Source organism: Myotis lucifugus, unplaced genomic scaffold (assembly GCF_000147115.1).
Source record: "Myotis lucifugus unplaced genomic scaffold, Myoluc2.0 scaffold_1214, whole genome shotgun sequence".
In the NCBI taxonomy this organism is placed as follows: domain Eukaryota; kingdom Metazoa; phylum Chordata; class Mammalia; order Chiroptera; family Vespertilionidae; genus Myotis; species Myotis lucifugus.
In genome coordinates, this window is record NW_005872262.1 from 40,722 (window position 1) to 64,017 (window position 23,296).

A 23,296-nucleotide genomic window follows, 5' to 3' on the forward strand; every position below is an offset into this window, starting at 1 on the left:
CCCGCGGGCATCTGCCGGGGTTAGGGCACCTGCCCGTCGTTTGATGTTTTATTGCCCCAACTCCCGAGTCCATCTTAAAAAGAACCCGGTGAAAAAATGGGAAAGGATCGGAGGGGGGACGGACGGACGGACGGGACGGTGCCGGGCCACCGCGCAGGGAGCAGAAGGCGCGGGTTGGGGTCCGTCTCGTGGGGGGTCGCGCTGAAAGGCGCTGTTCTGCGCCCCGTTTCAGGCCGAGGATGCGTTTGACTCGGAGCCGAAGATCAAAAAGCTGGAGCCGGTCCTGCTGCCAGGTGAGCGTCGGGGGTCCCGGCAGGTCTTGGGGGGGGGGTCCCCTGGGGGCGCTCTCCTCCTGTTTTCACTTTTCAAACTTGATCGGGTTAAACAGAATAAAGAATCTGACCACCGTGGGGGCGCGGGGGTGGGGGGCGCGGGAGAAAAAAGTTTCGCGTGGAACCGAGCATCACCCTCCGAAAGGGGCGCGTCTATTTGGGGTTCGTCCTGGGGAACGGGGAGGCCCTCGCAGAAAAGTGGCCCAGGGTGTCACCCCGCTTTTCCGTGTCTCCTGAAATGACCCCCCCCTTTTTTTCTTTTCCTCTTTTTCTTTTCTTTTTTTGGGGGGGGGGTTAATCCTCACCCCTGGGTATTTTTTCCTTTGATTTTTATTTTTATTGATTTTTTACAGAGAGGAAGGGAGAGGGACAGAGAGTTAGAAACATCAATGAGAGAGAAACATCGATCAGCTGCCTCCTGCACACCCCCTACTGGGGATGTGCCTGCAACCAAGGTACATGCCCTTGACCGGAATCAAACCCGGGACCCTTCAGTCCACAGGCCGACGCTCTATCCACTGAGCCAAACCGGCCAGGGCCCATTGATTTATTTTATTTTTATTTATTTATATTTTATGTATATTTTTTATTGAGTTTAGAGAGGAAGGGAGAGGGAGAGAGAGAGAGACACATCCATGATGAGAGAGAATCATGGATCAGCTGCCTCCTGCACGCCCCACACTGGGGATGGAGCCCGCAACCCGGGCCTGTGCCCTGACCGGGAATCGAACCCGAGACCCTTCAGTCCACAGGCTGATGCTCTATCCATTGAGCCACACCAGCCAGGGCCCATTGATATTTTTTTAGAGCGATTGCAAGGGAGGGGGAGAGACAGAGAGAGAGAGAGAGAGAAACATCCCTGGGTTGCCTCCCAAATTCACCCCGACACGGGCCGGCGGTGGAACCTGCCACCCAGGCACCTGCCCTTGACCGGGAATCGAACCCGAGACCCCTCCGGTCCTCGGGCCGGCACTCTAACCACTGAGCCACCGGCCGGGGCTGAACCTGCTTTTTCCCCAGCAGCCTCTGGGGACCGAGGCAGTGGAGTACTCTTTGCCCTGCCTGTCTGTATGGCCGTCGCTGTAACAGCATGAAAAGCCGCTTTTATTGCGCCCGGGTCTCTGTCAACCAGCAACGCAGCTTAGACCTTTGAATTCCTGACTTGGCGGTTGTTGTTTTGTCCCCGTCTCCCCGCCCCCAGGTGTCAGCTGTGTCTGCAGATGCAGGCGTTTTATCTAGAAAGGCCAGGGCCTTCCCCCAGAGGCCCCTCCACGCTGGGGCCGTCACCTTGTGGGAGGGGCTGTTCTGGGCTCTGCAGGGTGTGGATCCACATCCCTGGCCTCCACCCACTGGGGGCCACCCCTCTTCCACCACCTCAGTGACACAACCAGCGAGTCTGCAGCGTCCCCCAGACTGCCCCCCCATCCCCACCCCCACCCCCAGGGCGACATGTCCTTCCCGTGGAGACTCAGGCTAGAACAGAAGTTACTTTCGAGGCCCCTTGTCAGGCTTCGCTTCCCCTTCAGGGTTAGGATTTGACCCAGTACGTAGCGTGGTCCAGGCTGCAGATGCAGGGCTGGGTTCTTACAGCTTCGCGTTTACACCTAAGACGTGCTCATGGGAGTGTTAGCATCAGTGAGCTGGACGGACTTTTCCTCGGGGCCGTCTGTTCTGTAGAATTAGCCTGAAAACTCCCCTTTCTGCCTGAAGTCACCGTTCTCGGGGAAGACGCGAGCTCATCTCCTCGCTGTGCGCGGTTTACCCCCCTGGGTCGCAGCGGAGCCTGGGCCTCTGACCCGTGCTAACTTTTTGCAGGGCTCTGACTTGCAGGCACGGTGGCTCTGGCCCCGGCGTTCTGCGTGCGCTCAGCCTCGCCCTCCCTGAACTCCAGCCAGCCCTAAATTAGCGTGTCTGCCGCCTGCCTTCTCGTCTGTCCTTCCCACACGCTTCCCGGCTTCTTTCCGTGTGGCCACCCTGTCGTGGGCTCTGCTTCCTGCCTCGCCTGTCAGTCCCCTCTCCGACCCCCCCTGCCACCTCGCCGCCCCTCTGCCCTGCAGCCCCCCGTGAATCTAGGGGACGAGCGAAGGGGTGAATCAGTCAGAACCACGGGGAGCCTGGCGGTCACCTGGGCTCCCCATGCACCCGGGACAAGGAGCCATTGTTCCCGGCCGCCCTGCATGCTCTGCTTTGGCCCGGCGCCTGGGGTTCAGGGATATCCTACCCCCGTCGCCCAGAGCGTGAACTCGTAACCCAATAGGCAGATGAAAATCACAACACAAAATCGTTGTTTGTGTACGGGGACCGCGTGCTCCGTTGGAACGTAAGCCTGGATTTAAAACGAGCCTCATTTTACGAAGCAGAGAGAGAGAGAAAGAAAAAGAACCTGACAAATAATGTAGTTTAGACGGTGGTGTGTGCTCGCATGTTCAGCTGGTCTGGTTCGTGAACCTGCTCGAGGCGGAGGCCGTGCCTACGTCACCTTTGCGGCCCGAGGCCTACCCTGGTCTGCACGGGGATGTGGGGGGGTGGGACCGGGTGGGGCTGGGAGCGGCGGGTGCAGGACACAGCCCTCCGCCCCGTCTGGAGGCTGCGTGGAGTTGGCTCAGGGCCGGGCGCCCCGTCTGACCGCAGGCTCACTGTTCTGCCGGTACTGAACCTGTGGTCCTTGCTTCAGGCCGAGGAGCTAGAAGCTGGAGGAGACGGGGTCCTGCCCTGGGCAGTTTGTTCGCTGGGGAAAGGCTCCCCTGGAGGACGCAGGGGAAGGTCACCTGAGCCGGGTTTGGGGCGGGGAGGCCGTCGAGGGAAGGGCTCCCGCTCTGCGCCTGAGTGCCCGCCAGGCTCCCCGCGCTCAGGCTGCGTGTCGGTTCCGCTCTGTGTCTTCCCCCTGCGGGGCCAGCGGCATTTTCACGATAAGTCACGAGTCCGTTGATAGTGAACGCACTGATTGTCGGAGGCGTCTGTAATCAGATCGGGAGCACTCGGCCGTGGGCCGTCTGGAACGTGAAACCAGCCCTCGTTGGGTGGCCGTCGTGTGCATCTCTGCATATTCTGGCGCGCTCGGCCGCGGGGTGCCCTGTTCTGTGTCCCGCCTCGCTGTGAGCTGCTTCCCCAGTTGGGCCGCGCATCCCTTAGGCAGAGCCTCTCGCTTGGATGCCTTGTGTTGTTTCATACCTGCTTGAGGTTGGCTCTTAGAGGGTGACGGCAGGCTGGTTCTGTCGCACTTTGGCTCATGGACACGTCGCTGTAGAAAGAGCAGAGCACGCGGGCCGTGAGCAGTGCAGCCCCATGCGGCCTCTTAGCATCAGGCTGTGCCCACCCGAACCGTGAGCGTGTGGGCTCGCCACCTGCCTGGGCTGCCGCCGGGGCTCGGACAGCGTTGGGTTCCTCACTTCCTCCCTCCCACCCTCGTCTCTGTACCTAGCAGCTCCTGCTCAGAAACTGTTGGTGAAGCTCCATCGGTAAACTCGGCTTCAACAGGACCAGCTCTTCCACCTCCTTGATTTGCTAACACTCCACCCGCCGCCCTCTGCACTGCCTCTCTGTGCAGGAGTCCCCCCTCATCTGCGCTTTGCTGTCCGCAGTGTCAGCCACCCGTGCTCAGCCACAGTCTGAAAGTACTGCAGGGAACATTCCAGAAATGAACACACATTCCTGAGTTTTAAGTTGTGCACCAGGCTGAACAGCGTGGTGAAATCTCGCAGTCCGGCTGCTCCGGGAACATGAATCGACCTTTTGCCCAGCGTCCGATGCTGTCTGTGGCGCGTCACTTAGAGAGGGTGGTGTGGGGACTGTAATTGGGATCTTCGTGGCGCGGTAGGTGCTCGGGGCTGGTCAGCAAACGGGTTCTGTCTGTTTCTGTGAAAGGTTTGTACCCGCAGAAACAGACCGAGTGGATCCGCACCCTGATTCTTGCTTAAAAACGGCTCTGGGTCTGGTGGAGTCTTAGACCTTGAAGTGTAGAATTAATGGTAACCAGGCTTTAAGTAAGTTACGGAAAAGTATTCTTTTGAAACACATTTTCCCTTTTATTTTGGTTTCTTGCTTTTCTTTAATCTCCCCTTTTAACTCTAAATGATATTGTAGAGCTTTACCACCAACAGAGGGATCATTGGAGTGCGTAGGGAAACTCGACTTGGATTTATGGGGGATTCGTGAAATACATAGATCGCAGAGTTACTAAAGAGGTTAAAGCTGAACTCTTTCTCGTTCCTTAAAAAATAAAGACATCGGTTTGGGAGATGTTGATGGAATACAGATACTCCGTCAGATGACACGGTGCAGCAGGGGGTGTTGCCGTCCTCTCAGTGGGGGGCAGAGTGCAGGCGGGGTCCTCCGTGCCGGTCTCCCAAGTGGAGGTCAGCCTCGCCGACACTGACCGCTGTGAGGGTGCAGGTGCTCGCGGTTCCGACTGCCGTCACCCGGGCACAGTCCCTCCAGGTCACACGGCGCCCGGTGACAGGTTAGGGTGCAGAGGTGGCGCACACCATGACGGTTCTCTTTTCCTAAAGGAGAAATTGTCGTGAATGAAGTCAGTTTTGTGAGGAAATGCATCGCCACGGACACGAGTCAGTACGACCTGTGGGGAAAGCTGATCTGCAGCAACTTCAAAATTTCCTTCATTACGGACGACCCAATGCCATTGCAGGTGGGTGCTGCTCGTGTGCTGTTCGTGTCGAGGCCTTTGACCCTAAAAGTGAGTGAAGGCTGATGCTACCAGTGCGAGGTTAACGGGAAAAGAGTTAACGTGAACATAACTTTTTATTTCAGAAATTCCATTACAGAAACCTTCTTCTTGGTGAACATGATGTCCCTTTAACGTGTATTGAGCAAATCGTCACAGGTATGTGTTATTCTTTTTACATATACACTAGTGGTCCGGTGCACAGATTCATGCCCATTGAAAGGAAATTAATGAGAAGAAATCGGGCTCCCTCCTCCCTGGTTCCGGGGCGTGTGACCCGAGAACCGCAGCTCGGCAGCTCCTGCATTGAGCGTCTGCTCCCTGGTGGTCAGTGTGTGTTATATGTACCGGACAGTGAGACGGTCACTTAGCCTTTTATATATGTAGATATATATGTATATATTTATTGGTTTCAGAGAAAAAGGGAGAGGGAGATAGAAACATCCATGGTGAGAGAGAATCATGGATCGGCTGCCTCCTGCACGCCCCACACTGGGAATGGAGCCCACAACCCAGGCATGTGCCCTGACTGGGAACCAAACCACTGAGCACACTGGCTGAGCCATATTATTCTTTACTTAGTCCCTAAAGCTGATTCTACCCTGGAAGAATTGCTTGAAGATACTCAGATACTTGGGTTGGAAGTTTATTGGAAGTTTATTTCTGTAGGTTTTTCTTTCTTTCTTTTTTTGAGTCCAGGAACATTCATGAAAGACAGAGGTAAAAAAATTAAAGTGGAGCTATAAATTGAATCGCTGTTTACATTTTCTAGTATTTGTCCTCTTTTAAATTAAAATTGTAATCATAAAATGTATCTAGATGGTGGTGGTGGGTGTGCCAACAATCATTTGAAATACCTTCAAAAGCAAAGTCAAAATTGACCCCCCAAATAAGTACCGTGAGGGCCCAGGGCGGCGGGGCGCAGGGCGCGTGTCCTCCCCGTTGGCATCGCCCAGCACTCGTCAGGGCGCTGCAGGGAGAGTCACCGGGACTAGTGCTCTCACCCTAACCTTCTTCTCGCTCAGTCAACGACCACAAGAGGAAGCAGAAAGTCCTGGGCCCCAACCAGAAGCTGAAGTTCAATCCGACCGAGTTAATCATTTACTGTAAAGACTTCAGGATCGTCCGATTCCGCTTTGATGAATCCGGCCCTGAAAGTGCCAAAAAGGTACCGGCTTGTTTTGTTTTGGCTCAGCTGTGTCGGGTCCTGGGCTGTGCACCGTACAGATCCATTTCGGTTCTCGTGGAAGTTTTCACTTCTCAATTGCCCAGACTTTTTATTTTTAGGGGAATTTATCAGATGTCTTCCTAAGTAAATTCAAAGCCGAGGGTGTTAATAGAACTATTTCCTTGGACTCTTTAGCTGCTTTAAAATACTCTATATACTTTTTTTACCAGCTCCTAAAATAGCACAAAGTGTTGTGGAGATGAGTGCATCTTTTACAGAAGACCATTTCCGACTGGTTTCTTTCTTTTAAAAGACCGAAAAGATGGAGGTGTATTGTCTGAGGCGTGGTAAGACCTCAGAACTTGCTCAGCTCACCAGAAGTTGGACCCAGTTACGTAAATAAGGGTTAGGCACAGGCAGAGTAGTGGGAGGGGCCTACCAAGTCTTAGTGCTTCACAGAAAGCCAGTGCCTCAGTCTGAGTGACTTCCACAGGCAGCTGACGGCGAGGGCCTTGCACTGTCCTGTTTCCCCGGCCTCCGGGGGAGGGAGCAGCCAGGGCAGAAATCCCCACTTGGATTCCACGTTTTGGCTTTTGCCGAGAGTGGAACCCGAGGCCCGGTGCCTCCTGGTCCCGTCTGTAGCGCAGCACATGCAGCGACTAGTAATGGGGTCCGAGGAGAAGCCTGCCCGCACCTGGGGAGAGAGCCACAGGCTCCCAGTGCGGCAGCAAGGGGCGTTCTCTGGAGTGCGGTGGCCTTGGCCCCCCCAAAACTGGGTGTGTTTGTTTTCCATGACCGATAGGCTTACCACAGTACGTTTTTTGTTGATATCAAAAGGAGGCGTCAGCGATCTCAAGGCAGCTGCCTGCATTTGCTTTGGTCGGGAGGGGTAGATGTATTTTTAGAGTTAGAATCAACAGTGTCTTCACAGGAAGGCGGCAAGCAAGAGAGGGACGTCTGAAAGTGCATGGCCACGGGGCCAGAGTGTCCAGCAGAGGATGGTGGGTCTGTGGCTGACAGCCTGCAGGTGGCGTCTGTAAGACCACCAGTCGGCACCTGCATTGTTGAAAGTTCAGCGAGGCTGCTCTGAAGGCCCCTTTTAGCAATTTGGGGTTTTGGCATTTTAATTTGACGTGCCTATTCTTACATAGGAGGACTTTAGAATTAATTAGGTAGAAGACTATTTAAAATATTTTAGCTAAGTTACCCTTGAACTTAAATATGTGCTGGTAATTCAGTCGATTAAGGATCAAGATTCTGTTGATGAAAACCCTGACTTCAGAGTGTAGAATGTCAAGACTAGTGACAGCACAGAACTTAGGAGCCTGACTTAGAACAGGATATATTTTTAAAAATATTTTTTTATTGATTTCAGAGAGGGAGAGGGAGAGAGATACATCAATGATGAGAGAGAATCATAGATTGGCTGCCTCCTGCATGCCCCCCCACTGAGGACTAAGCCCGCAACCCAGGCATGTGCCCTTGGCCGGAATCGAACCTGGGACCCTTCAGTCCATGGGCCGATGCTCTCGCCACTGAGCCAAACCAGCCAGGGCAAGAACAGGATATTTTTAAAGAAAGAACTTGATACAGTGGCCCAGTATTTTTGCAGAAAGTTTACCTCGCTCCCACTCTCTACCATATCTTTCAGGCGACACTGTCAGTGACCGGGAATCAGAATTACCTGGCCTGCTCCTGAGCCCTCTAGATGCCTCGGTGGTCATTGTTGATGTCTGAGCAGTGTGCCGGTCTAGTTGAGAAAATAAAACATGAACAAGTGAAAATCAAGTAACAGTACAAAGTAGCAACATAAAGGGTTTCCCACATAAATGACCAGCTGCCAGATGAGTGACAGAGTCAGGGTGTCCCTTGTCCCCTTGCTGCTTGAAAGTGGTGGGTGCTCATTGAACTGTCCACGCAGCCAGCTGGTCCAGCTTTCTGGGCCCTGGCCCACGACCAGTGTCTGGCAAAAACCCTTTCCCTGCCGTCTTCACATATAAAAGCATGTTGCCGCAGACCCGGAAGAAGTACTCTTTGTCTGGGGTAGAGTCCTAAGGCGGGCCCCCGTGCAGGGAGAGAAAAGGCCCTGAGAATGTAAATAGAACACTTTCCCCTGACTTACCGTCTTCAAGCACAGAGGGTTCTGTCGCCTGTGGCTGCCAGAGCTTCGTTCCTTCCTGAGTTAATAGCAAAAATTCCCGCTTGCTTTTCTTTCAAGGGAAGGTTTGCATCTAAACCGAGGTAAGTGGGGAGCTCCAGATGGGCTCTACCCCCTGGAAGCGCGGAATGCTGCGTTTTCTCTGGGAATGCTGATTTTGTGCGTTGTTTTAAAATAACATGTTCAGAGTTCTCTGCTGGGTGAACTGTGTGATGCTTAGGGAGGACATTGCAAAATTAGAATAATTATGTATGCAAATGAGACCTACTTTTGAAAGTCCTCCAGACTTAGTGATGGGAGCTGGGCAGGGGGGCGGAGGCTGTTAACAGAGGGAGTGCGGGAAAGCCGAGGGAAGTGGGTTCCTGGCTCCCTTCTCTTCTCGGGACGCCCTAGACCAGCACCCAGAGCGCAGCCCAGGTAGCACGTGTAGGTGCCTGTCCGGTTCCCAGAGGTGCCCCTGCTCAGCCCTGTGAGGTCTGCACTCTCGTAACTCCTCTACCCAACACCCCGCTCAGTCGTGCCGCCCAGCCCACCACGGTGCGCGTAGACTGCGTCTGCCTCAGTGTTTATGGCCTTCTCTCCTGCCCATGCTCTTCGACCTAACACTTGTCTCTAACCCTCTGTGTGATGTGCCGTTTCTGCTCTCTGGCCATAAGAGCACACTCTAACCAATGACATGTGACTTTGGTGAAAACAAGGCCCGTGACGGCTTCCTGAGGGTCTCGGAGAGAGAGGTGCCGGTTGCTGGCTCGGAGCATCCATCTCCCTGTTGTATCAGTAACTCACTTTGTCGGCTGGGACTTTCAGTGCAGTGGCTGCTAAGCTCAGAGCCCCTCAGGAAGCTCCCGCAGAGACGGCCAATGCGGTCGCCAGGCCTCACTGGGCCTGCAGCCAGGGCCTGCTGGCTGCCCCTCCATCCCCAGCCTGCTCCCGTCCTCACTGCGCTCCTCTCCCTCCGCTGGTCTCCGCTCCTGCAGCCTCAGAGCGATCTGACTCCTCCTTTCTCATCCTCTTGTGGACGGGCTGTCTCCCCACTGGGATCCAGGCTTAATGAGGACAGGTTTGCGTCCCTCTTGCTCACGCAGCCTCCCCAGGGCTGGACACGGAGGCTCGGTCAGTGGCTGCTGAGTGAGGGCGATGCTGAGCTCACCGTGAGGAAGGGACTGACGGACGGGGAGGACAGCCTGTGTCTGACGCTGTGCTGACACTTGCAGCTGTGATGGGACGACCTTGGACGCGCAGCCACACCCACCGCCTGGTGGGGGAGCGGAGGGGAGCGGTCTCCCCAGCAGCGTGTGGCAGGTCAGACAGAGCGTGTGCAGAGGCCCCAGGGGGTGCTGAGGGGGAGGGGAGCCAGCTTGTGGAGCGTCAGGAAGAGGGACTCTGCTGTGGAGGCAGCTGGGAGCCACAGCGGATTGTATCCCGAGAGCAGACCTTCGGAGGAGAATTCTAGGTGCTGTGGGTTGTTTTCAGGACGTAGGGAAGCCCCAGCGATGCCATCAGGTGAGTGGCTTGCAGATGTGGCTGTGGGCGTGCAGAGAAATGGACAGAAATGGGAAGGGTCTCGGACGGTCGCAGGGCGCAGCTCTCAGTAGGTTTTGCCAGAAGAAGTGCTTTCAGGGAGCTGCTGAGCAGGTGAGGCTGCAGGTGCACTCGGAGCGCTGCTGTGATCGGTGGGACTCAGGCTGTGCTGAGGCCTGAGGACAAGGGGATGTTACACACGTTCCAGGAAGTGGGCTGTTCTTGTTGTTAGTCAACACTGAGAGAACAGTGACCTCCGTTTTCTTAGTTGTGCGTCTCAGTAAGACAGGAAGCATTCTGCAGAAAGGCTTCATTGGATTCTAAGCAAGAAGCTGACACATACCTACCAGTTAATAGCATTTGCATCAACCCCCCCCCCCCAAACTAACAACTAACACTTGCCTTGCTGGCTCGCTGTCAGCAGTGTATCATGCTGGCTTCATGCTTTTCCTTCTAGACGACAATCACTCTTTTCAGTAGGATCTCTGCTGTCCTCTTCTTGCGTTGTCTTCAGTTTCTTCCTTCTTGCTCACCCCCCACCATCCAGCCCAGGGCTTTGTCAGCACAGGGCCTTCTACCAGCAGCAGCTAAGAATGACGAGCAGCACATTTCACGTATGGCTCCCCCGGAGGCCAAGCGCGCAGTAGGGCGAGCGATTCCTGCCCGGCTGTAGCTGCGTCTCCATTTTGCAGATGCGCGTACTGAGGCTTTCTCTTTTTTAGGAGTGGGTGTGTCGCTGCCTTTTGGGAGAATGCGTCTCTAGTTTTCAAGGGTCATTTATTTGAATAAAATTACTTGCCTGTTAAAATTCAACTCAGCAAGCACTTGCTGCATACCATCTGCTCACTAAAGCTTAAACAGTGTCTTGGGGGCACAGCGGTGAGCGAGACACCGGCCCTAAGGGGCTCTTTCACATTCCAGGTCAACAGGAAACCGTGGAGATAAGTCTCTATGGTCACTGCCCCAAGATGCTCCCACAGCAAGGCCTGAATGTGCATTTCATTTACCTACGTGTGTTAACATGGAATTCTAAATGTAGAATCTTTCCTAGGTGTGCCTTGCCATAGCTCATTATTCCCAGCCAACAGACCTCCAGCTACTCTTTGCATTTGAATATGTTGGGAAAAAATACCACAATTCAGGTAAATATGCAAATATTACATATTGTGACTGTCACTTTGCATTGTGTCGATTTTATCCTATGTTCCCCGGGAGCCTCCTGCGACAAGGCCTTGGTGACTGTGGGATTGTCAGCTTCTCGCCTGGAGAGGAAGCCCTGTGGGCAGAGATGGGTGGGTCAGGCGGTTCCTTACACAGCGGCCGGAAGAGCCCGTGAGCAGCTGGAACAGGAAGCGGGTCCCTGTTTACCACGGCCTCGGCGTGTTTGTGACGGAGATGGACGCACCCTCCCTCTTTTAGTTTTTCTTTAAGAAAACTGGCAGGAAATGAAGAGATACTTGAAACGCATAATCCTTTCTGGCAAGGCGTGACTTCAGGAACTGAAGTGGTGGCACTTTTTAGTGGACTTCACAACAGGATGAGATTGACGGCAGGAACAGGCAGGGTTGTTTTTTGTTATTGTTTTTATTGATTCCAGAGAGGAAGGGAGAGGGAGAGAGAGAGAAACATCAGTGATGAGAGAGACACAACGATTGGTGGCCTCCTGCATGCACCCAACCAGGGCCAGGGATCAAGCCTGCAGCTGCGGCACTCGCCCTTGACCGGAATCGAACCCGGGACCCTTCAGTCCACAGGCCTACGCTCTATCCACTGAGCCGAACGCGCTAGGGCGAGGCAGTTTTTATAAATGTGAAATAGTTCTGGCCCTAGCCGGCTTGGCTCAGTGGATAGAGCGTAGGCCTGCGGACTGAAGGGTCACGGGTTTGATGCTGGTCAGGGGCATATGCCTGGGTTGTGGGCTCGATCCCCAGTGGGGAGTGTGCAGGAGGCAGCCGATCAATGATCCTCTCATATCATTGATGTCTCTATCTCTCCCTTCCTCTCTGAAATCAATAAAAATATTTAAAAAAATAAAATAGTTCTGTCCACATATCTGTGTCAGCAATGAATCACCAAGGAGGAGTCCAGATGGCCTTGTAATTCTGTACATTAGCTCTATATACTAATATAACTTTAATCAACCATTTTTTAAAGCCTCATAAAAGCATGGAGAGAAAACGAAGAGGGCATGTCTTACATGAGCCCCTTGTGGGTTAGTGACCACACAACCGCGCGCTCACTGAGTCACATGGTCTCCCCTCTTCACGGAAGAAAAGTAAATCAGTCACATATTTATAATGAAAGGTCCCTTCACCCCAGCATGGTCTGGGGGGATCTTATAAATTGTTAATTGTACTGGTCTTGACATTTTGTTGCCTCAAAACACATGGAAGTAATTTAGTAACCTGTAGGGTGAATGTACTGCAGTGTCACTACATTAAGTGCAGTAAGATGTAGGAACGGTACCTGCGGCTGCATGAGGCACAGCAGTCTCACTGCTTTAGAAGACCCGTGGGAAGTGTCTCCCACAGAGGACAGTGACCGCCACGCTGTCAGAACGGAGCCTTTTTCTCGGGCACAGTATTTATAGGGTGTGTGTGACTTAATTTTTCTTATCAAAATATAACTAATTGTAATCTAGACCTGATTTGTTAGGTTCATTTCTTAACGCAAAGAAACTCCCTTATTGTGGAAAAGCCGTGTGGGTCAGGAGGGTGTCCCATTGGGTCAGCCCCGAGCTGTCATGTGATCATCGGGTCACGGTCAGGGTCACGGTCCAGGACAGCAGCTGGAAGGGCTGTTTCAGGGGTGCGGGGGCGGTAGGACAGCCTCCGGTTCCCGCTCACACTCCTTTATGATCCAGGCCAATTCTTGCTGGTGCTTCTTTTCTGGTAGAAACGCGGAGCCGGGTACAGACCCTCAGCCTCTGCGCAGTGCAGTGCCGTGCGCCCCGCAGGCACAGGAGCTTCACTCTGCTGGGCTGACCTGCTGCTGCTTCGCTCACTGTCCAGTCTTCTTCCTCCAGCCCTGGGGGTCTCTGGGTTCACAAGACCTCAAGTAGTCTGTGCAGCCCAGAGCGCTTCCCCGGAATTGCCTTGTGCGCATCACTCAGTTCTCTGTATCTTCTTATGTATAGCTTGTCGATAACATTGATACACGATACGTAAAGCGTTCAGGAGCGTTTTATTTACATCCGCCAGGCTCCTCCTCCTCTGACAAGAACTTCGTAAGCCTGATGCTTGGCTAGGGCTTTGTGAAGGCTCCTCAGAGCCTTTGACACCTTCCGCGGCTGCTCTAAGATCGGAAGGAGCCTGAGACGCCCACACTCTGCAGTCAGAGGTCATGGCTGAGAGGGAGAGATGCCCAGTAGCACCCTGAGCCTCTGGGTGGCATCTTGGCTCCTGGGCCGGTTAAAGCAGTCCTTTCTGCAGGCAGGTCGGCGACAGAGCTGTGTCCACAGTGGGGTCTGAAGGTGGAGGGCGTCCCTGCCGTTCTCTGAGAGGAGCCTTAGCAGCCCTGGGCTCCCACTCGGAGCTGTTCTCCGAGCTTCAGCACCGCTTGAGCAGAGAGCATCCCCCAGACGCTCCGCAGTCACCCGGCCCTTCTGGGCGGTCCTGGAGCTCAGCGAGCTGCACGCACCCCCCGCGCACGGCTCGTCACCGAGGCCCGGCCGGGAACAATGGTGCCTTTGAATGGAAAGGAGCCACGAGGCTGTTTTCATCCGTCAGCTGATCAGTGGGCAGATGATGTCTGGAAACACAGACTCATCCTTGTTGTGAAGTGATAAGAGGTCAGGTGATGCTCAAGGATTGCAAGCCCCGTGCGTGACCTTCGGCCCCAGCTGGCAGCTCTGGTCAGCGACGCACTCGAAACACTGGCCTCCCAGCAGGACATGCTCGTCTTCAGGGAGGTCCGTCTTCCTCCTGGTAACACGGCTCAGGCCACACTCCCTCAGCTGCCTGTGGGAAGCCACGTAGAGGGCACAGTTCACGGGAAACGTGCAGGGACTCGAGGTTGGTTGCTTGTCAGTTCTCCGATCCCCAGTGCAGCTGTCGATGTTGCGCTCGGTCCTCCTTCTCCTGCTCACTGGAGGCTCCTGACCCACCACGTGCGTCCGAGTCCCTGGCTCGGGCCCAGGCCCGGGTTCGAGCCCCGCGCTGACTCGCCCCCTCGAGCATCCGAATGGTCACAGCTCTGCTTTCGCCTTCTTCGCGCATCTGGTTCCCGCAGTGCTATCAGAGCCGGGCTTTCTTTCCCTCCAGAGGGCTCTCGCCTCAGGCGGTAGCGAGGGCTCAGCCTGGTGCACTCACGTCTGAGATTTCAAAACACTGACGGGTTGGGTTTGACTCAGCTGGGGGTGAGCCGCCAGGCTGCTGACAGCTCTCAGAGTGTGAGTGCGCTGCCCGCTTCTGGTTGGCTGGCGATGGTCTCGTGTGGCGAGGACGCGGGGGCAGCATTGAATGGTGGTGGTGACAGGACGTCGTCTGTGCCTGGTCCTAGTTCGGTGATGCTTGCTGGGGGTTTCTGATAAACTCCCTCTCAAGTTAAGGAAATTCCCTTGTGTTCTGATTTGCTCACGTTTGAGGTTTCAGTCACAAGCAGGTGTTAAACTGTCAGATGCTCCCTGGGCTCACAAGCCCATCACGCGGTTTCCCCCCTTCACCTTGGTCACGTGGACGTGCAGTACGGAGTCTCTTCCTGTGGGTGTGGTTCTCGGACCGCTGTGTCCTCGGGCACCGCCTGGAGATGCCGTGCAGGGGCCGCGTGCTGGAGCGTCTCCAGCCTGCATGCTGCGGGCCAGCGCTTCCGTTCTTCAGAGTCAGGGCCAGTGGGCTCTTACAGCGGGGTGGGGGGTGGGGAACCTTTCTCCTGCCAGGGGCCACTTGGATGCTTATGACATCATTCAAGGGCATACAGAGCTATCAGCTGAAAAATGAGCCTGCTCTGTTTGGTCAGTTAACTCACCCTGGTGCCTTGGCAGGGCCAGACCAAGCGATATCCTGGGCCTTCTGCGGCCCGAGAGCTGGACGTTCCCCACCCCTACTTTACGGGATAGAATTCCAGATTCCTCGCCGGCACGAAGACCCTTCATAACCCAGAGTCTCCTGTCAGTGAACACGGTGCTGGAGTGGGCGTGGCCTCCTCGTGGACGAGGGAGGAGAATGGGGTCAGGGGGCAGTGGGAAGGCCAGGTCAGGCCAGCTGTTGACAAGGGCAGCGCAGCAGTGTCAGGGCGTCAGCCGGGAGGCCCGCCCGGTGCAGCCCACCCCTGAGACGCTGGACCAGAAAGGTGTGCGGGCTGCCACCAGATTGGCAGGAGGCGGCTGACTGGTGGGCATCTTCCTGGGCTGTGGGTGCTCCCAGGAGAGCAGTGCTCCCTGGTGGGGAGGGCTCCTGCTCCGGAGCTTCAAGCCCGGGCCTTTCTGCTGAGTCCCGGGGGCCCGGCTCTCCGGTGCAGGGCGAGGGTCCCTGTGGGCTCGGCTCAGGAAAGCAGCGGACGGGGGAGACGAGGACTGTGCAGCGAGCCGCAGCAGCGGTGGGAAGTCTGTTAGAAGGTGATGGTCTGACGGCCTGGGCCCAGAGATGCCGGCTGCGGGCATTTCTCTTCCAGGCAGCACGTGGAGAAAAGGAGCAGTGACCTGGATTTCGCCCGATTTGGGGCAGAGGGACGAGGGAGGCTGGTGAACGGCTTCCGGAGAACAGGAGGCAGTAAAGGGAGAGGAAGCACTGGGGCAGGTGGCCAGGAGGAGAGAGGAGGGAAAATGCTGGTGTGGCCCAGAGTGACCGGGAGGCATTGGAGACGGAGCCGGGACAGGGAAGGTGCTCCGGGGGGGACAGGGCGAGGACAGCACGGGTGGGTGCTCTGACAGAGGGCGCCCAGCCAGGCTGCTAGGAGGAGGGAGACACCCTTGGAGGGACTCCCAGGACAAGAGGAGGAGGTGCCACCTGAGGGTGTTTGCGGCAGGAGAGAGCACAGGCGTGTTGGAGACGGGACTGTGAAAGCCAACCTAATAACGCTGCTTTTTCTTGTAGCCAACACACTCAACGGGATCCCCACGGGCGGTGGCGGCGGGGCCGGGGGTGGCAGCAGCCAGAAGACGCCCCTCTTTGAGACGTACTCCGACTGGGACCGCGAAGTCAAGCGGACGGGCGCCTCCGGGTGGAGGGTCTGCTCCATCAACGAGGGCTACATGATATCCACGTGGTGAGTCCGGCCCCATGCATGACAACCAGGCTCTGTGCATGGCAACCAGGCTCCATGCGTGACAACCAGGCTCTGTGCATGGCAACCAGGCTCCATGCATGGCAACCAGGCTCCATGCATGACAACCGGGCTGTATGCGTGACAACCAGGCTCCGTGCATGACAACCAGGCTCTGTGCATGGCAACCAGGCTCCATGCGTGACAACCAGGCTCCATGCATGACAACCAGGCTGTATGCATGACAACCAGGCTCCATGCATGGCAACCCGGCCCCATGCATGACAACCAGGCTCCGTGCGTGACAACCAGGCTCCATGCATGACAACCAGGCTCCGTGCGTGACAACCAGGCTCCATGCATGACAACCAGGCTCCGTGCGTGACAACCAGGCTCCATGCATGACAACCAGGCTCCATGTGTGACAACCAGGCTCCATGCGTGACAACCAGGCTCTGCGGTCATGGCTCACTTCAGGCCGTGGCTCACGGATAGTTGTTATAATGCTTTAACGGGTATTTTATAGTGAAGATAGGGCTTTTTTTCACATAACAACAGCACCACTGAAAGAGTTGGCCAGCCGTCCTACTGTCGTGGGCAGTCCAGTCCATGTGTGTGTGTGTGTGGGGCGGGGGGGGGTTGCATCTTGTCAGTGTCTTTTAGGGCCAGTGTGTCCAGGTCAGGAACACAGTGAGCTGTTGGGGAGGACTCTCCGGCCTTGAGATGATGACAGTCTCCGCCCACCCTGTTAGCTGCCATTTTTTTTTCCCCCCAAAACCTGGTCATTTGTTCTGTAGAGTTGTCCACCTTCTCGCTCTTGCTGGTTTTTCCCAGGGGTGACCTCCAGTGTGTTCCTCTGTCTGCTGTCCTCCCTGTAACATGGTAGCTCCATCCAGAGGTTTAATTGGGGATTCATTAGATTCAGGTTCAGGGCTTTGGCAAGGCGCTCAGGGGGTGGCGCTCTGCACCTCCTGCTTCATCCGTGGATCTGGGTGTCGCTGTGATGTGACTGGCAGAGGGCCCAGTGGCAGCCGGCCCGGCCTGTGTTGAGGAGCACCCGCCTGGGCTGGCGAGGCCTGCCTGGCCCCCTGCCCGGCCAGTGGAGGAAAGAGAGAGGCCGTGTCTTAAGTGGCACTGGGCTGCCCATGAGTACCTGCTGTCTGATGGGGTCCTGGAGTCGGCCTGGCTTCGGATGGGGGAGGAGGGTGGAGGGAGGAGGGAGGGCGCTGCAGCTTCTGGGTAGATTGGTGGGTTTGCTTTGTTCATGTGCCGTACCTGTCAGGAGGGCAAAGGCGGGCATGCTTTTCAGGCCTGTTTGCTTGATAGTCATTCTGGGTAACTTTCCAAATTCTCCTTTGGGTTTTCCCTGCTGTCCTAGGAATGTCCTGGGAATGGGCCACATCAGACATGCTTCCTGCTGAGATGTCTGGGACGGTCCGTGCCCTCACGGTGCCCACTGTATGGCTGCGAAGTGGGGCGTACAGTCCGTGGGGAGGAAGGTGTGATGACACGTGGGTGACAGGGCACCCTGCCCGCCCAGAGCATGGCCCTGATGGTGTGTGCTTTCCCCCTCAGCCTTCCGGAGTACTTTGTGGTGCCCAGCTCCTTGGCCGACCAGGACCTGAAGACCTTCTCCCACTCCTTCGTTGGGAGGAGGATGCCGGTGAGTGATAGCTGGTGGGTTTCAGAGCACGGGTGCCCGTCTCCCGTCCGGTCACGTGAGGCTCATGTCTCCCACCCGGTCACATGAGGCTCTGCCTCCCACCCGGTCAGTGAGGCTCATGTCTCCCACCCGGTCAGTGAGGCTCTGTCTCCCACCCGGTCACGTGAGGCTCATGTCTCCCACCCGGTCACGCGAGGCTCATGTCTCCCACCCGGTCACGTGAGGCTCTGCCTCCCACCCGGTCAGTGAGGCTCATGCCTCCCACCCGGTCACGTGAGGCTCATGCCTCCCACCCGGTCAGTGAGGCTCATGCCTCCCACCCGGTCACATGAGGCTCATGTCTCCCACCCGGTCAGTGAGGCTCTGTCTCCCACCCGGTCAGTGAGGCTCTGTCTCCCACCCGGTCAGTGAGGCTCTGCCTCCCACCCGGTCAGTGAGGCTCTGTCTCCCACCCGGTCACGCAAGGCTCTCTTCCGTTCCAGCTCTGGTGCTGGAGCCACTCGAACGGCAGTGCTCTCGTGCGGACGGCCCTCATCAAGGACCTGCTGCAGCAGCGGAAGATCGATCAGAGGTGGTCACCATACAGTGAACTGCTGACCAACGACACTAGTGGGGACTGGTAGTCGGTTAGCTCACCCCAGGCCTAGAGAAGAAGCCTCAGAGGCCTGTCAGCTCATCATGTCCAAGACCAACTCCAGACGCGGCCACCGCACCGCTCCCAGCTCCTCTCAGAACCTGGGGTCCCTCCTGATGCCTTTCTTTCTCTTTCCTTCCTGTGTCCGAGCCATCGCCTCCTCCTGTCACTTCACACACGTCCTCTCAGCTGGGCTCTGCCACAGGCCCTTTGCACCAGCTGTCCCTCTGCCTAGAACCCTTTCCCCCAGCTCTGTGCACAGCTCCTTGGGCTTGGCTTCAGTGTCGGCTACACAGGGGCTTTTCTAACCGCGGGACGGGGACTCGCCTGCGCTCACCTGATCACACCACCCTCGGCGCTCACCACCGCCCGCCAGTTCCTCATTTACCCCCACCCCCTCCCCCAGGGAGGGAAACCCATGGAGGTGGAGGCCTGGCCAGTCTTGCTCATCTCTCTGTCCCCAGCTCTGAGGGCAGTGATGGGCTCAGAGTAGGTGTTCAGGAAATGATGTGGAATAAACCGGTGACGAGTGACGGAGGGTTTTGTCTCCATCAGGATTTGCAACGCGATAACCAAGAGTCACCCGCAGAGGAGTGATGTCTGTAAGTCAGATCTGGATAAGACCCTGCCCAACATCCAAGACATACAAGTGGCTTTTGTGAAGCTTAAACAGCTATGTGTTAATGGTAATTTCTTTGTTATTTTATATATATATGTGTGTGTGTGTAGTGAATGGGGGAATACAGCATTGTGTGAGGCATGTCAGGAAAAGTGATATTCCTTAAAATTCTAGAAATAGATTTATTTAAGTAGAGGTTTATTGAAATGTTTGTACAAATTATTACTGTATGAGAAGGTCAGGAGCGCTTAGAGAATGAAGTACAAACAAATGCTTTCTGTTTGGGAGGGAAAATGAACCCAATAAATCGCCTTCAAATCATGACAGGTAGGGTGGGTGCTTTTATGGAAAAACAACGTGCTGCCTTACAGACACTGAGATGTAAGCCACTTTTAAATAGTAAAAATGTGTGTGTGTGTGTGTGTGTGTGTGTGCGTGTGTGTGAATGTAACCACATGCCTATATAGTTATGTGTTCATCACAGAGCCCTTTGTATGTGTGTGTGTGTGTGTGTGTGCGCGCGTGTGTGTGTGAATGTAACCACATGCCTGTATAATTATGTGTTCATCACAGAGCCCTTTGAAGAGACTGAAGAGAGGTGGCTGTCCTCACTGGAAGGTACTCGGTGGCTGGAATATGTGAGGTTTGTACAACCACTTTCCCCTTTTCTTTGACTTTATATTTGAAATAATTACAGACTCGCAGGAGGTGCAAAAATAGTACAAGAACCAGCATCTTCCCAGCCTCCCCATGGCCGCTTCTTCCGTGACTCGGCTGCGGTCCGGCAGCCGGGAAATGGACAGGGTACAGGCGGCAGGCTCCTCACTTCAGCAGTGTAGACGCTCGTGTGTGTGCGTGTGTGTGTGTGTGTGTGCGCGCGCGTGTGGTTCTGTGCGCTGTTACCACATGTCTAAATCCCTGTGACCACCGCCACAGTCAAAGTACAACCCCATCAGCGCAGGCTCCCTCCTGCCCATTTAGAGTCGCACGCCCACGCCCCTCCCACCCCGTTCCCTGGCAGCCCCTGCTCTCTCTCCATCTCTGTCGTCTCGTCATGTCAAGAATGTTGTCTAAATCAACTCCTTCCTTTTCTAAAAGATCAATGAATTTCCTTGATATGAAAACCAGACTTTTCTCTGTTGAAGAATCACATAAATACTGAAGAAATCCATAAACGTTATTGAGAATACAAACGTGTACAGTGAAAGATTAGATTTGCTTGATTTCAAGGACTTTAAAAAAAACACCTTTGTAGTGGAAATGGGGTTTTTCACAGAATTTTTCCTCCCCTCCCCAGGGCATTCCTGAAACATTCAGCAGAACTTGTGTACACGCTAGAAAGCAGGCGAGTCTCTGTCGTCCTCCAAGGTAACTCAGACTGTGGTCCGTCACCCGCCAGCGTGGGCACCACCGTCCACGTTCAGTCCGTGTCTGATCTCCGCCATCTCCTACTGACGACACTGCCACCACACACATGCCCGGTCTCCCACGCCAGAGGGAACCAGTAGCACAGAGACTCCCGGGGGACAGGAGGAGGCAGCTTCCTGCCCGGCGTGCGGGGGAAGGTGCTCCCGACCTCCTGGAGTCACGCAGTGTGTCCGTCTGGGCCACGCACGCTTTCTCTCTAATCGTGCCACCACCTCATTCATGCAGATGGTGGTGTGAGTGCTCGGCTCCGGCTCAGTGGGCCTCTAATCGGATAGCCAGGAATGTGAATTTTGTCTGCTGATTAGCAGGAATGATCGCAATATAAAACCTTTCCGTTAGCAAAACGTACTTCTGTATTGAATAACTCCAGAGCCAATAGAGTTTCTAAGCTACGGATAAGGTCTGATCCACCATGAGCTTCCTGATAACACACTCAATTCACGTTGCGTAGGAGGTGAATACCCAATGCTGCCGAGGCTCTCAAATGTAACGGCTTCAATAAAGATATTTAAAAGCCTCGGGAGCCATAGTAGCGCACGCCTTCCAGTCGCGGTTGGCGGTACCGTCAGTGTGAGCTCGGGCACGCGGAGCCCGTGGGGAGTCTCCTCGCTCGCCGGTGGGTGTCAGCCGCTGCACGGTTCCACTCGGCACGTTCCCTGGCCTTTGCTGTAATACAAATGGCCCGCGCTTGACTGTCTTACAGATGTGTTTGTTTAAAGGTTATTGCGGTATAACTTACATACTATAAAATTCACCCTTTCCCAATGTAGAAGTTAGTAAGTACACAGTTTTAGAGGTTTTTTGTTATTTATTTATTTAAAAAAATTTTTAGGCCTACTGGGAGTAGCTACCCCCCTCACAGAACACTGACTCGCCCGCTCCCTTTCCTTCCCGTTCTCTCCGCCTTGCTCTGTGTGGTCCTCATTTTCTCTCCGTTTTCTTGACAGAGGAGGAGGGAAGAGACTTGAGCTGCGTTGTTGCGTCCCTTGTGCAAGTGATGCTGGATCCCTACTTCCGGACAATCCCTGGGTTCCAGAGTCTGATCCAGAAGGAGTGGGTGATGTCGGGGTACCAGTTCCTGGACAGGTGCAACCACCTGAAGAGGTCGGAGAAGGAGGTAACGCAGCTCATGCTGACGGCCCGTCTGCGGGGCGAGATGTTCCCCTGGGAGGACGGGGCTTTCTGTTTCTATTTTTAATACATTTTCATTGATCTCAGAGGCGGAGGGAGAGGGAGAGAGAGAAACATCAGTGATGAGAGAGAATCATGGACCAGCTGCCTCCTGCACATCCCCCACTGGGGATCGAGCCTGCAACCCAGGCAGGTGCCCCGACTGGGAATCGAACTGTGACCTCCTAGTTCATAGGTTGACGCTCACCCACTGAGCCTCACCGGCTGGGTGACGGGGGAACTTTTTAAATGCTGCACGTAACACGCTGCAGCTCGTAGGCCAGGACTGACGACGGGATTCGAGCCCACGTGGGGGATGTGCTGGAGGTCATTGTCGCTGCACAGGTGGAACCTAAAGAAGTGGCTGTGGAGTTTCTCTAAGTCGAAAATACTTAAAGAAAGGCGTTCACTCTTCCGCAGAGCAGGTGGCCAGCACCTTAGATTGTTGAAAACCCCGCTTTGGAATGTCACGTTTTCGTACCGTGGGCGCCTGTTACGAATGGAGGCGTGTCGCCGACGCACTGTGCCCGGCCGCAGTCCCAGGCGGGGCTTTCCTCGTCTGCCACAGAAACATTCCAGGGCCCTGTGACCGCCCTGACCAGTCAAGGGTGCTGCCGCTGCCCGGGGACACGGTTAAAAACGGGAACAGAATGGAAGTGCAGAGGGTTACGCTGGTCACGGCTGGGGGTCAGTGCTGCCTCGGATCCCTAGCGGAGCTGCGGGCGGCCCTGCCAGGGTCTTGTCGCCGGCTGTTTCAGGAGGCACAGCTGGCTGTCCCTGGGGCACGGCCTGGGCCTGTGGCTTATGGCCTGTGGCCTGTGGCCAGTCATTTCCTGAAACTCGGGGCGGTTCTGGAAGCCGCGCCTGCAGGGCCAACCAAAGCTGTTTATAGAAGCTGGTTTTGGTCTGGGTGTCCCGTGGGTTTTTTGTTCCCAATCAGTGTGTCCAGGCGAGGCTCCCACACATTTCCCTGTTCCCCGTCCTGTGGACAGACTGCCCGCCGTGCGTCCTCCCGCGTCGCACGCCTCAGGCAGGTGCGGGCCTCGGTGCTGGTCCCTCGAACGAGCTTCCCGGGTGTGACGTGAGCTGCTGCCTCATGTCCTCAGATCCTAGCTCAGCGGGGGCCGGGCTGTGGGCCAGGGGCTCTGTTAGTTGTGTCTTCCTCCGTCAGGGATTAATTTGGAAGGAAGTGTGTGAAGGGAGGGACGGGTTGGTAACCCACTTGTGGTTCCCCGTCCAGTCTCCGCTGTTCCTGCTGTTCCTGGACGCCACCTGGCAGCTGCTGGACCAATACCCGGCCGCCTTCGAGTTCTCCGAGACCTACCTGGCCGTGCTGGGCGACAGCACCCGCATCTCCCTGTTCGGCACCTTCCTGTTCAACTCGCCGCACCAGCGGGTGAAGCAGAGCACGGTGAGGACACTGCGGCCGTGGCTGCGTTGTTGCTGACACTTTATTGAGAGCGACTGGAAGGACAGGTGGCCGTGCATTTAAAATGCATCCTTTAAACGATGCCTCCTGCCCTGCTCCCGGGCTGGGGTCCAGGTACCGCGGTCACTGGACAGGTGACGGGGGCTCTCCACTCAGGTAGATGGCAGCGGCTCCATCCAAACGCAGTTTACTTTATTTTATTCTTATTTTTCATTTTAAAAAAATCTGTATTGTTAGAAAGTATTGTGGAAATATTACGTACGTCTCCTGTTTACGCCCATGGAGCCCTCCA

General features: G+C 55.4%; 1 protein-coding gene and 1 non-coding gene across 2 annotated transcripts in view; both read left to right on the forward strand.

The window, feature by feature from the left end:
• MTMR10 (myotubularin related protein 10) overlaps positions 1-23,296 on the forward strand; it is a 31,617-nt gene that overhangs the window by 3,657 nt on the left and 4,664 nt on the right. The window contains exons 3-15 of the mRNA XM_023748233.1: positions 233-293; positions 4,841-4,977; positions 5,100-5,172; positions 6,039-6,181; positions 10,912-11,002; positions 15,893-16,064; positions 17,637-17,724; positions 18,207-18,295; positions 18,914-19,044; positions 19,551-19,620; positions 20,275-20,345; positions 21,353-21,522; positions 22,816-22,986. Of these exons, the coding sequence (XP_023604001.1) occupies positions 233-293; positions 4,841-4,977; positions 5,100-5,172; positions 6,039-6,181; positions 10,912-11,002; positions 15,893-16,064; positions 17,637-17,724; positions 18,207-18,295; positions 18,914-19,044; positions 19,551-19,620; positions 20,275-20,345; positions 21,353-21,522; positions 22,816-22,986 (1,467 nt within the window). The remainder of the gene's footprint in view (positions 1-232; positions 294-4,840; positions 4,978-5,099; positions 5,173-6,038; positions 6,182-10,911; positions 11,003-15,892; positions 16,065-17,636; positions 17,725-18,206; positions 18,296-18,913; positions 19,045-19,550; positions 19,621-20,274; positions 20,346-21,352; positions 21,523-22,815; positions 22,987-23,296) is intronic.
• LOC111824339 lies at positions 22,088-22,210 on the forward strand. The gene has a single exon (XR_002827415.1). It is a non-coding gene; the product is annotated as a small nucleolar RNA SNORA77 (small nucleolar RNA).